Source organism: Salvelinus fontinalis, chromosome 4, assembly GCF_029448725.1.
Source record: "Salvelinus fontinalis isolate EN_2023a chromosome 4, ASM2944872v1, whole genome shotgun sequence".
In the NCBI taxonomy this organism is placed as follows: Eukaryota; Metazoa; Chordata; class Actinopteri; order Salmoniformes; family Salmonidae; genus Salvelinus; species Salvelinus fontinalis.
In genome coordinates, this window is record NC_074668.1 from 40,025,712 (window position 1) to 40,037,723 (window position 12,012).

General features: G+C 41.4%; 1 protein-coding gene across 3 annotated transcripts in view; it reads left to right on the forward strand.

Moving 5' to 3' along the window:
* Positions 1-5,340: 5,340 nt before the first annotated feature.
* LOC129853764 (golgin subfamily A member 7-like) overlaps positions 5,341-12,012 on the forward strand; it is a 40,973-nt gene continuing 34,301 nt past the window's right edge. For all 3 annotated transcript variants that reach the window (XM_055920141.1, XM_055920140.1, XM_055920142.1), the window contains exon 1: positions 5,341-5,438. In XM_055920141.1, coding sequence (XP_055776116.1) covers positions 5,430-5,438 — 9 coding nt within the window. In that variant the 5' untranslated portion in view covers positions 5,341-5,429. The remainder of the gene's footprint in view (positions 5,439-12,012) is intronic.

Here is a 12,012-nt window from a genome sequence, read left to right on the forward strand (position 1 = left end):
CAGCACAATAATTGTTCGTCAGGAGCTTCATAAAATGGATTTCCATGGCCGAGCAGCCGCACACAAGCCTAAGATCACCATGCGCAATGCCAGGCGTCGGCTGGGGTGGTGTAAAGCTCGCCACCATTGGACTCTGGAGCAGTGGAAACGCGTTCTCTGGAGCGATGAATCACGCTTCACCATCTGGCAATCCGATGGACAAATCTGGGTTTGGCGGATGCCAGGAGAACGCTACCTGCCCCAACGCATAGTGCCAACTATAAAGTTTGGTGGAGGAGGAATAATGGTCTGGGGCTGCTTTTCATGATTTGGGCTAGGCCCCTTAGTTCCAGTAAAGGGAAATCTTAACGCTACAACATACAATGACATTGTAGACAATTCTGTGCTTCCAACTTTGTGGCAACAGTTTGGGGAAAGCCTTTTTCTGTTTCAGCATGACAATGCTGAACACAAAGCGAGGTCTATACAGAAAGGATTTGTCGAGATCGGTGTGGAAGAACTTGACTGGCCTGCACAGAGCCCTGACTTCAACCCCATTGAACACCTTTGGGATGAATTGGAACGCCGACTGCGAACCAGGCCTAATCGCCCAACATCAGTGCCCGACCTCACTAATGCTCTTGTGGCTGAATGGAAGCAAATCCCCATAGCAATGTTCCGGCATCTAATGGAAAGCCTTCCCAGAAGAGTGGAGCCTGTTATATCAGCAAAGGGGGACCAACTCCATATTAATGCCCATGATTTTGGAATGAGATGTTGGATGAGTAGGTGTCAACATCCTTTTGGTAATGTAGTGTAGCATCATTAATGATATTTGAGGAAAGTATGGTCACATTTAATTTGTGCTGCTAAACCTACCCTTTGAAATGACTTCGATAGCAACAGTACATCTATTTAGTTTTTAAGTGGAGATCTCTTAACAATCACTCTCATGATAGCACATTGGTAATACTCAGTGACAAATATCATAGCTAAGTCGGGCTTGGTTAAAACCTTTAATGGGAGACCAAAGGTTAGCTGTAGATAGATCAATTCTCCAGGTGCTGGCCAGTCTATTCTTTTTTTTTGTTTGAAAGTGGATATAACCTTGAATATTTGACTTTGTTTTAAAGGTACAAATAGAACATGTTTCATATAAGTTTTGTCTATGTAGAAATTTGGTTACCACGATGACATAATCCTGTGGTTGAAATTATACCCTCAGTTGATGACTTTTTTTCAAATCCACGTCAAGTAGATTCCACGTCATAATATGTTGACAAATAACGTTGAAATAATGTCGATTCAACCAGTTTGTGCCCAGTGGGATTTGTCATCTTTGTCTTTGCAAAAGGTCTGCTGTTAGAGGCACAGTTTAGACACAGCAATATCTGAGTGTGTCTAAAAAGGAGTGGAGAGAGCGGGATGGGGGAAGGAATTAGTACTTACGAGAAAATGTGACTAAACCAAGGGACTGAAATGCACCAAACTGATAAAAGACACTCTAAACAGGATATTAAACAGCTAATAAACATTTAGAGCCATATAATGTTTCCCCTTAAATGCCTGCGAGGCAGGTTGAAGAGTGTGATTGTTTACATTTTCATAGGGTGTTGAATGAAAACTGCCGACCACATATGATGTAGTAAATCATGAGGAGTCGAGATAATAATTACACCACGTCATTATGTCGGTAATTTGGGGTAGGCCAAGGGATTCCTGGGGTGGCACGCTTCACTTTCAATAAACCTCCGGCGTCTGTGATTACGTGAGTGGGAAATAATGATTCGGAGTTCAAAGGTCTCAAAAATACAAAGAATTCATTCATGAATTCCACAAGGCTTATGGATGCTGTTGAATTTCATGGAGTCTTCCAACACGAATACCAGTAGGAACTCTTCTCATTATAAAAGCCCCTTGCTTTATAATGGTTTTCCACTTTGCCTCAAACAAATGAATTAAATAAGAACACTAAAGCAAACAAAGAAACACTATTGCCACGTGCTCCAATTTGGCACAAAACACACTATGCTATTCCATCTTGGCTTCCACAGGGAGTGCACAGGAAAGCTGTTGGTGGCAGAGAGGACATTAAGGGCCATTAGCTAAGCACAAGGATCTCAGATTAGCAGCGTATATTACAGGTTTTAAGTTGACTATAGGAAAAAATGGAAATCTGTTCCAGTTGTGTGTCTTCACTTAATAGTCTCATGGCTGTAAATCTGAGTTTAAAAGTAACCAGCTTGCATCCCTCCTCATGGGTTGCAGGATCTCAAGCCAAAGCCAAAGGGTGGCCTCTGCCTTACGAAATGATAATAACGCCAAGCAGTCCAAGTGGGCCCATTTCACGCTTGTCTCCTGGAGAATCATGCTGGTAGAGTGCACACAAAATGACTGACAGTGTGCACAGACTGAATATGCGCTCCTAAATGGCACCCTATTTCCTATTTAGGGCACTACTTTGGACCAGAGCCTATCTATATAGGGAATAGGGTTCCATTTGGGATACCCAATTGACTAAGTGGATGGATAACTGGGGCCCTCAAGACAACCTCCATGTATACTCCATTCAGCATCAGTCTTGTTTCTTCATGGATTACATCAATCTATACTGTGTTGAGTTTTTTGTTCATTTGAGCATGTAATGATGGAATAGGTCTGTGGGTGGGTGGTGAAGGCTTTCAAGGGGATCTGCTTTTTCTTGTTTTACTGTATGCTGAAGTGATGATCTCTGTTTCCCTAACATCACTTTCTTACAGTACTTAGGCCCTTTGCTCCTTTGGGGGCATCGGCCATCGATGACTACTCTCCATCTCACTCTGTTCTAGGATGCCTTCTCCAGCTTGTTCAACCCCACGCCAGATTTCCTTATATCTGTCTTTCTTGAGGGATGTCATCTGAGTTCAGACATGTTATGTGTTTACAATATCTGACACATAGACCTACTCCAAAATGAGGAATATACACAACCCTTTGTTATAGCCTCATGCTATCATACATAGGCCCCTTCAGTTGTAAATTAATGTAATTCATATATTTCCTACATCACTAGATTTAGGGAACCCTTAGAACAGTTGACATGCAATATAGTATATTATGGGTAAACTATAATTGTGTAACCTAACCGTTGCAATTACTGACCAGCTTGAGGGCATTTCTCCCTGATGAACCGTGACATATTTACATGGCGGTTACTGCCATCCTTGGCTCCTGAAAGGAACTGCATCTCATTTCCAGTTACGTACACTCAGCTGATCAAAGAGACATAACCTATAGCTCAGGCAGAACACAGACAAAACAAGGAGTTATTACTTTTGTATCATTTGCTTTCCCATGCAATGAAACAAATCAGGAACAAATGTCCTATAATTAACTTTCATTCAAACATCTTACTAGGTACAGGCCCAACAACCCTAAATAATATTTTAACACATTACTACCTTAATTATTGCTAAACCAGTGGCTATAAGTATTAGAAATTAATATAATATCAGAATAATCACTTGGGATCACTAGGATCCCAAGAATAGTCCAGAACTCTTGAATATGGCTGACTGAATCATATCCCTTAATGTGGCTGATGATACACAGTGGTAAAGGGTATTAGTACTAGGCTACAGTAAGTAAAAGTTTAGGCCAAGTTCAGAGCTTTCACAGCCCAGGATAATATGGTGTTCACTTGGCTGATCTGTGTGACTCGCCAGGGAGGAATGTGTTTTCACAGCCATGCATCACAAGGGCTGGGATTTAGCCCATAGGGCTCTGGTCAAAAGTAGTGCACTATAAAGGGAAAGGGTGCAATTTGGGACAGAAATAGAGTGGCTTTCAGTCCAGGGGTAATTAGAGTGGATCTGTATAAATGTAAAAATCCCTCTATTGCTCCTCTGCAGGGTTTGTTTGTCTGGCAATGGGGCAGGCAGCAGGCCTTTAAAGCCCTAGCTCTCTACCCTCTGTGATGGCCAGAGTCTGAGAGAGGAGGAGAGCCCACTAATGAGCACCATTTGTGCCCTTCATTTACAACACATGCTGGTTAATAGCCCACTACCAGGGTTTTACTGCTACTCAGTCCGCTCATGCTGAAGTGGGGGTCTAATGGAAACACTATTCATCCTTTTCACACACAGGCTAACCATTGCAGGACAGGGATTTGGGAATTATATGGGTTAACTGCAGCTGGATTGCTCAGTAAAAGTCACTTCTAGAATTACTATTTACCTGGACATGGGCTTTTGTGTTCATTTTAGTGATGGATAGTGAATGTAGATTTTTTTAAAGATAGGCCTAGAAAGAAACTCACAGCCTGGTAAAGGGTGCAATAAAATGTGTAATGGTGGGGGTAGGTAATGTTAAGGTGGTATTTTTCACACATTCACATGGTTGTATTGGCACAAAAAGCTGTTTTGGTCTGCAGTACACTAATCCACCATGAAAATTCCTCATGCCTATCAGATAAAAAATTAACTTGCTAATGACTAGAATGAGTCCTCAATTTTAGACTAAAACCCCCATGCCCCTAATCTCTCGAATTAGATTGTGTCTATTAGATTAGAGTTGAGAGACATCATTATTTGGTTACACAGACAAATAGCACAGCGGTTTTCACTTTTATACAGGTTAATCCAATTCAATTGGTTTACCATGCTTCTGTTCTTTTGTAGCGTTAAGAAATGTCGGGATTGAGTCAACCATCGGAGTAGCGGGGACATCTCTCCAACCAAGGTGCATACATTGAAGAGCAAACTGAAGTAAAGAGGAAATTTTGAACAATGGTTGCTTAATTTTCACACCGTTCTTTCACTGATCGTTTAGTACAGTACAGTTCAGTTTCCTTTTAATTAAACGTTGCACACAGTTCTGTCAAACTGAAGCACCCTAGGTTGGAGGCAATTATTTAAACACTACATACACTAGATGACGCTTTTGCGGCACTATGTTGAAGCCACCATACCTTCAACTCGGAACTCCCATAACCGTAAAACATATTTTGGTATCTACATACATGCATTTATTACTGTCTACATTCGTTATTCAACATTCATTGTTTTACAGACGTCTACTGGGCGGTGCCAATATGGGCGACCGATGGCTTCAAAGCCTCTCAATGGCCAAGAAATAGCATCATGATCAGGGCTTAGGCCTATAAATTATACATCGTTGGTTGGAGAGTAGCTCTGGTGCAGGGCGTAGTTCGCGATGCCATGGACCAGAGCTAGTTGGAAAAGTAGAACATTAACTCAACATCTGTTTCATTTATCCAATAATGGGCACTGTAAATCTAAGATTCATAAACTCTATAAGTGTGATAGCAAATTATACATTTTTGTTCCTTATTCCCACACAATGCATTGCAATTTGCTACGGAACCTCGTGAATTGGACAATTTGTATCCGGACACATTAGTAGCTGTACTCAGTTTAGAGCTAGCGGAAGGTAAACAGAGAGCTGTCAACATGGCTGAGGTAAGGGATTTTGTGATCAGTTTTAATCATAAATACCCCCCAGCAGTCTGTAACAATATACTTTCGTCATCTGAATAGTGTAATACTTACACATTTGCTAATTCAAATGGATATCGTCTTTACCCCTGACTAACTGTTAACTACTAACGTTAACGTTAGCTAGCTTGTTACCTAACTCGGCTAAGTTAGTAGTTAACGTTAGCTAGCAAGCCTATCGAAATGATAATAGCTAACATTATACAGCTAAAGAATGGTGGGTTGTTTGTCTTTGATATGATTAAACTTTGCATTGTAATTGTATTAAAGTGTATTAGCCAACTCGTTTTTGGTGTTAGTTTTCTAACGAATTTGTGAAGCAGATTGAGAAACGTCGTTTTGCTTCTGAGATAACGTTAGCTAGATAATGACATTGCTAGTGCTTCTTTAAAGTGGAACTGACAGCGTTTTAACTACTTTGCAGATATGAAATAAACAGACAATCGATAATATCAGTAAAATATCAAATTCACAGTTTATGCTTCAAAACCAATTGTATAAGATGTTTCAAAAATAGGTTATATTTGACAATTCCATGACGTACAGTAAGGCATTGTTGGCAGAATAGCAGAATAGATGGATGCAATTCAATGGATGATTCACATAATTCACCAATTAATTTCTTGGTAGTCCCAAAAATATTGCTATCAGGTTTTAAATCACAGCTGGCCTGTTACATTGTTTGCTGCCTTCACCCATTCGGGATGCACTGTTTCAATTGAAATTTGACTCAATATTTTGAACAAAAACTGTCACTAAGGCTAGGAATGTCAATACAATCAAACTAGCAAGAGCAATGGTCACAAGTCAGTCATAACGTGGCTAAAAGTCTAGCACTTGTGTCAAACACAAGGCCGGCCGGTCGAATAGGACCCTTAAGCAAGTATAAATGAGTCAAGAGTTGAGTCATCTACTTTATGAAATTACAGCCAGATGCACTCGCATCGATGAATTCAACTTCAATTGTGCTGCTTTCCTGTGTCCTGCTTACAGCGTGCAGCAGAGGGAAAGTGTATAGACATGCCAGAGTCCTGGCTAGGCTACTAAAATGTTGCAGTCTAGCTTTGGTTTTTAAAGCTTGACAATGAATAACCAAGACACAAAACCTGCTACAAAACACCATGTAAAGGAGAAACGTGTAGACCTATTACAGCAACATTTGAGCAGTAGCCTAGGCTGGCTATTTAACTACACTACATTTTGAGTGCACAATACAGCAAAGATGCATTCAACCGCACGGGTGAACATGTTTTAAGTTGAAGTGTTACAACAACCTATAGCTAGGTTTTTTTTAAATTTGAAGTTATTAAATCCTTTTTGATTAGTGTCGCAGCATATTATGCACATTGCAAGCATAGCAGCAAGCGAAGGCTGAACAAATATTTACCTATTTTGTTTTAATATGTTAAAATGCTATATACAGCATCCTATGTACATAATTGAACATTATAAATGGCCATATTTGTTCTAATAAAACAATGGCCAGTTTAGGTTGCATGTTTAAAAGAACAAGAAGTAGGCTATATATGGCCAGTTTGCTGATTGAGTTTGACACCCCTGGGCTAGCGTGTCTACTTATGTAGCTAGCTATTTATTTAGCAAGTTAAAAACACGTTAGCTAGCTATCAGCTGGGAGGATGTCATGTCATTGGAGGAGTGGGTGAGTGACTGACTCTTTCCCCTTGTCGTTTTTTGGTGGCTACAGCTAGAGATGCAGGTGTCGTTTGGTTAGCTAGCAAGAAATATGAATTGAATTGCTTTGCTAGCTAGCTATCCTGAACTTGAACAACTGTTATCCACAGTTAGCATATCTCTTAGTTGTAAATCAAATGTACACTGCTCAAAAAAATAAAGGGAACACTTAAACAACACAATGTAACTCCAAGTCAATCACACTTCTGTGAAATCAAACTGTCCACTTTGGAAGCAACACTGATTGACAAAAAATTTCACATGCTGTTGTGCAAATGGAATAGACAAAAGGTGGAAATTATAGGCAATTAGCAAGACACCCCCAAAAAAGGAGTGATTCTGCAGGTGGTGACCACAGACCACTTCTCAGTTCCTATGCTTCCTGGCTGATGTTTTGGTCACTTTTGAATGCTGGCGGTGCTCTCACTCTAGTGGTAGCATGAGACGGAGTCTACAACCCACACAAGTGGCTCAGGTAGTGCAGTTCATCCAGGATGGCACATCAATGCGAGCTGTGGCAAAAAGGTTTGCTGTGTCTGTCAGCGTAGTGTCCAGAGCATGGAGGCGCTACCAGGAGACAGGCCAGTACATCAGGAGACGTGGAGGAGGCCGTAGGAGGGCAACAACCCAGCAGCAGGACCGCTACCTCCGCCTTTGTGCCAGGAGGTGCACTGCCAGAGCCCTGCAAAATGACCTCCAGCAGGCCACAAATGTGCATGTGTCTGCTCAAACGGTCAGAAACAGACTCCATGAGGGTGGTATGAGGGCCCGACGTCCACAGGTGGGGGTTGTGCTTACAGCCTAGCACCGTGCAGGACGTTTGGCATTTGCCAGAGAACACCAAGATTGGCAAATTCGCCACTGGCGCCCTGTGCTCTTCACAGATGAAAGCAGGTTCACACTGAGCACATGTGACAGATGTGACAGAGTCTGGAGACACCGTGGAGAACGTTCTGCTGCCTGCAACATCCTCCAGCATGACCGGTTTGGCAGTGGGTCGGTCATGGTGTGGGGTGGCATTTCTTTGTGGGGCCGCACAGCCCTCCATGTGCTCGCCAGAGGTAGCCTGACTGCCATTAGGTACCGAGATGAGATCCTCAGACCCCTTGTGAGACCATATGCTGACACATGCACATTTGTGGCCTGCTGGAGGTCATTTTGCAGGGCTCTGGCAGTGCACCTCCTTGCACAAAGGCGGAGGTAGCGGTCCTGCTGCTGGGTTGTTGCCCTCCTACGGCCTCCTCCACGTCTCCTGATGTACTGGCCTGTCTCCTGGTAGCGCCTCCATGCTCTGGACACTACGCTGACAGACACAGCAAACCTTTTTGCCACAGCTCGCATTGATGTGCCATCCTGGATGAACTGCACTACCTGAGCCACTTGTGTGGGTTGTAGACTCCGTCTCATGCTACCACTAGAGTGAGAGCACCGCCAGCATTCAAAAGTGACCAAAACATCAGCCAGGAAGCATAGGAACTGAGAAGTGGTCTGTGGTCACCACCTGCAGAATCACTCCTTTATTGGGGGTGTCTTGCTAATTGCCTATAATTTCCACCTTTTGTCTATTCCATTTGCACAACAGCATGTGAAATTTATTGTCAATCAGTGTTGCTTCCTAAGTGGACAGTTTGATTTCATAGAAGTGTGATTGACTTGGAGTTACATTGTGTTGTTTAAGTGTTCCCTTTATTTTTTTGAGCAGTGTATTTGTCATCGATCAAATGGGGGGACAGGCAGGCAAGTTCCTATTCAGTTGTGAAAACGTGTGTTGGGACAAGCATGCATTGGCAGGCAAGCTGCAGAAGGACGAGCAGGCTACTATTCCCCATCGTTTATCATTGCGATTTTGACGGCCAACTAGCTGAAAAAGTTTGAAAGGGTTTATCTAATGTTCCCTTGTTCGATTTTTGATGTGCGTAGGCAACTGAGGGGTAGAGAGCCTACTTGTTCACGTTTGTTTGATCAATAGGACTGCGAAGTTCCCAAATCTAAGAGGACTCTCGTGGTATATACATATTTGCAGAAGTCCATTCAGGTGTATTTTGTGGCTTTTGACGAATGAGTTCTAGTTATTTAAAGTCACACTATTGCTACTGCCTGTAAACACACAGTCCAGTTCAAAGTGAAAGATGGCAGGCCCGTGTGGCAAATGGCATATTTGCATATAAACCTACTGTAGCTCTGATTGGCTATGGCGCACCGGTCTGCATAGACTTAAATCCTGGACAAGACAGATATTTTTTTATTAGGTTTTATTTACTGCAGTGTCTATTAATTGTCCAAATGCACTTCCACTTTCCCACTCTGTATTGCTATAGAATTTTCACAAATGCCTTACTATACGTTATTCCGAAACATTCTATGAAATTTATGAAAATGTGAAAATGACCATATCTAAGTACTCGCTTGTCAGATACTGTAACAAAAACACCAAATAATGCATATTCACCCATGGGGGTATATATGAACAGATTTAATTAAGATTTCATGTTGCTGAAACATTGTCAGTTCCACTTTTAAATCAGATCCAACAATAACACATTCCCTCATTCCAGTCTTTTTTATCTGGAAGTTGAATAGGTTTCCCCCCTCAGAACTATTATAACTAATGGCTAATATTATAACTCTAATGTATTATAACTAACTAGCACTATTCACTTATTACAATGCAATGGCAGTGACTCATTGGCCCACCTTGTGTAGATGGTTGTAGGGTAGACAAGTCAGCATATGAGAATAGAAATGTAATTGTGTATTTGATTGTGTTCACTTACTTTAGTTTAGCTATCAAAACTCTAAGAAGGAGTTATTAAATGTCCCTTATCTGTCTATGTGTACTTCACAATAACACTATTCAGTTAGCTATGCTAGCTAATTAGTTAAGCATTTCATGAGGGTGAGACTTATATAACATTATGCGGTTGTGGTAGCTTTTGGCTAGCAGCTTCTGGTGCTCATTCCTGTTTTCTGAATGCAATGTTGAAAAAAAAAATCTAACCTATTGGTGCTGGCCATTTAAAATGTTAGTTTTAACCTACCTTGTGTGTCACACACACACACAGACACAGACACAGACACAGACACAGAGAGAGAGAAGCACATCATGGGACTATTAGCCAATAGGTCTAACCTTTTACATTAACATTTTAGTCATTTAGCAGACGATCTTATCCAGAGCGACTTACAGTAGTGAGTGCATACATTATTTTACTCTTCTCTGGCATGTTATGTGAATAGATTTTTCCTTCAGAAAAAAAGAACCCTGAAATGGCTGTAGCTCCTACTACTCTCCCACCAATTAGAACATCATTGCTTAGATAAATCATGATAACCTAGCTAGATAAACATGTCAGATTAGAGTTGATGATATCTTTTAGTGTTGTCTGGGAAGCAGCCAGAGACCACTGTTAAAACAGCTTGGCGTAATGGATTATGCATCTAATAGCCGTAAATCTTAAACACGGTGACCAAGTTTAAAAAATGTGTTTTGTCATTTTTTGTTGGGGTGTGACAGGTACAATATTCATACCAATTCATATATTCAGTTTATATAACATGCTCCTGTGGGCTGCCACTCAAAAGAAAAACAAAAGTCAAACATAAATACAGAGAAATTATCATATTGATCACACAGGATTTTGTGATAATAAACTTGATGTGTAAAGAAAAATAAACATGAAGGGCCTACACCCCCAACTCCCCCCAGAAACCATGTTTTTCACCCCTTCCCACCCCGTCTAGCAAAACAGGTTGGTTGTCTTGACACTCCCTACCCCCCCATATATATCTGCCCAACCCCTCCGCTTAGAGTCCCCCATCCGCCTAAACATCCAAGGTTGCTTGCCAACCCCCCCCCCCCCCCCCCCCCCGCCCCAGTGACTACAGAAAACCCAACCCATACCACCCCTTCTCCGTGGGCCTGAATGCAAAGAAAGTAAAAAATATACAAATGGAAATACATACATTTTCTTTGCACTGTATATATGCATGTATGTGAACCCTTTGGAATTACCTGGATTTCTGCATAAATTTGTCATCAAATTTGATCTGATCGTCATCTAAGTCACAACAATAGACAAACATAGTGTGCTTAAACTAATAACACACAAATTGTTGTATTTTTCTAGTCTATATTGAATACATCATTTAAACATTCACAGTAAAGGTTGGAAAAAGTATGGTCATGACTTTTCCGAAAGCTAATTGGAGTCAGGGGTCAGCTAACCTGGAGTCGAATCATTGAGACGAGATTGGAGATGTTGGTTAGAGCTGCTTTGCCCTATAAAAAACACTCACAAAATGTGAGTTTGCTATTCACTAGAAGCATTGCCTGATGTGAACCATGCCTCGAACAAAAGAGATGTCAGAAGACCTAAGATTAAGAATTGTTGACTTGCATAAAGCTGGAAAAGTTTACAAATGTATCTCTAAAAGCCTTGATGTTCATCAGTCCACGGTAAGACAAATTGTCTATAAATGGAGAAAGTTCAGCACTGTTGCTACTCTCCCTAGGACTGGCCGTCCTGCAAAGAGTACTGCAAGAGCACAGCGCAGAATGCTCAATGAGGTTAAGAATCCTAGAGTGTCAGCTAAAGATTTACAGAAATCTCTGGAACATGCTAAGATCTCTGTTGACGAGTCTACGATACGTAAAACACTAAACAAGAATTGTGTTCATGGGAGGACACCACGGAAGAAGCCACTGCTGTCCAAAAAAAACCCATTGCTGCATGTCTGAAGTTTGCAAAATTGCACCTGGATGTTCCACTGGCAAAATATTCTGTGGACAGATTAAACTACAGTTGAGTTGTTTGTAAGGAACACACAACACTATGTGTGGAGAAAA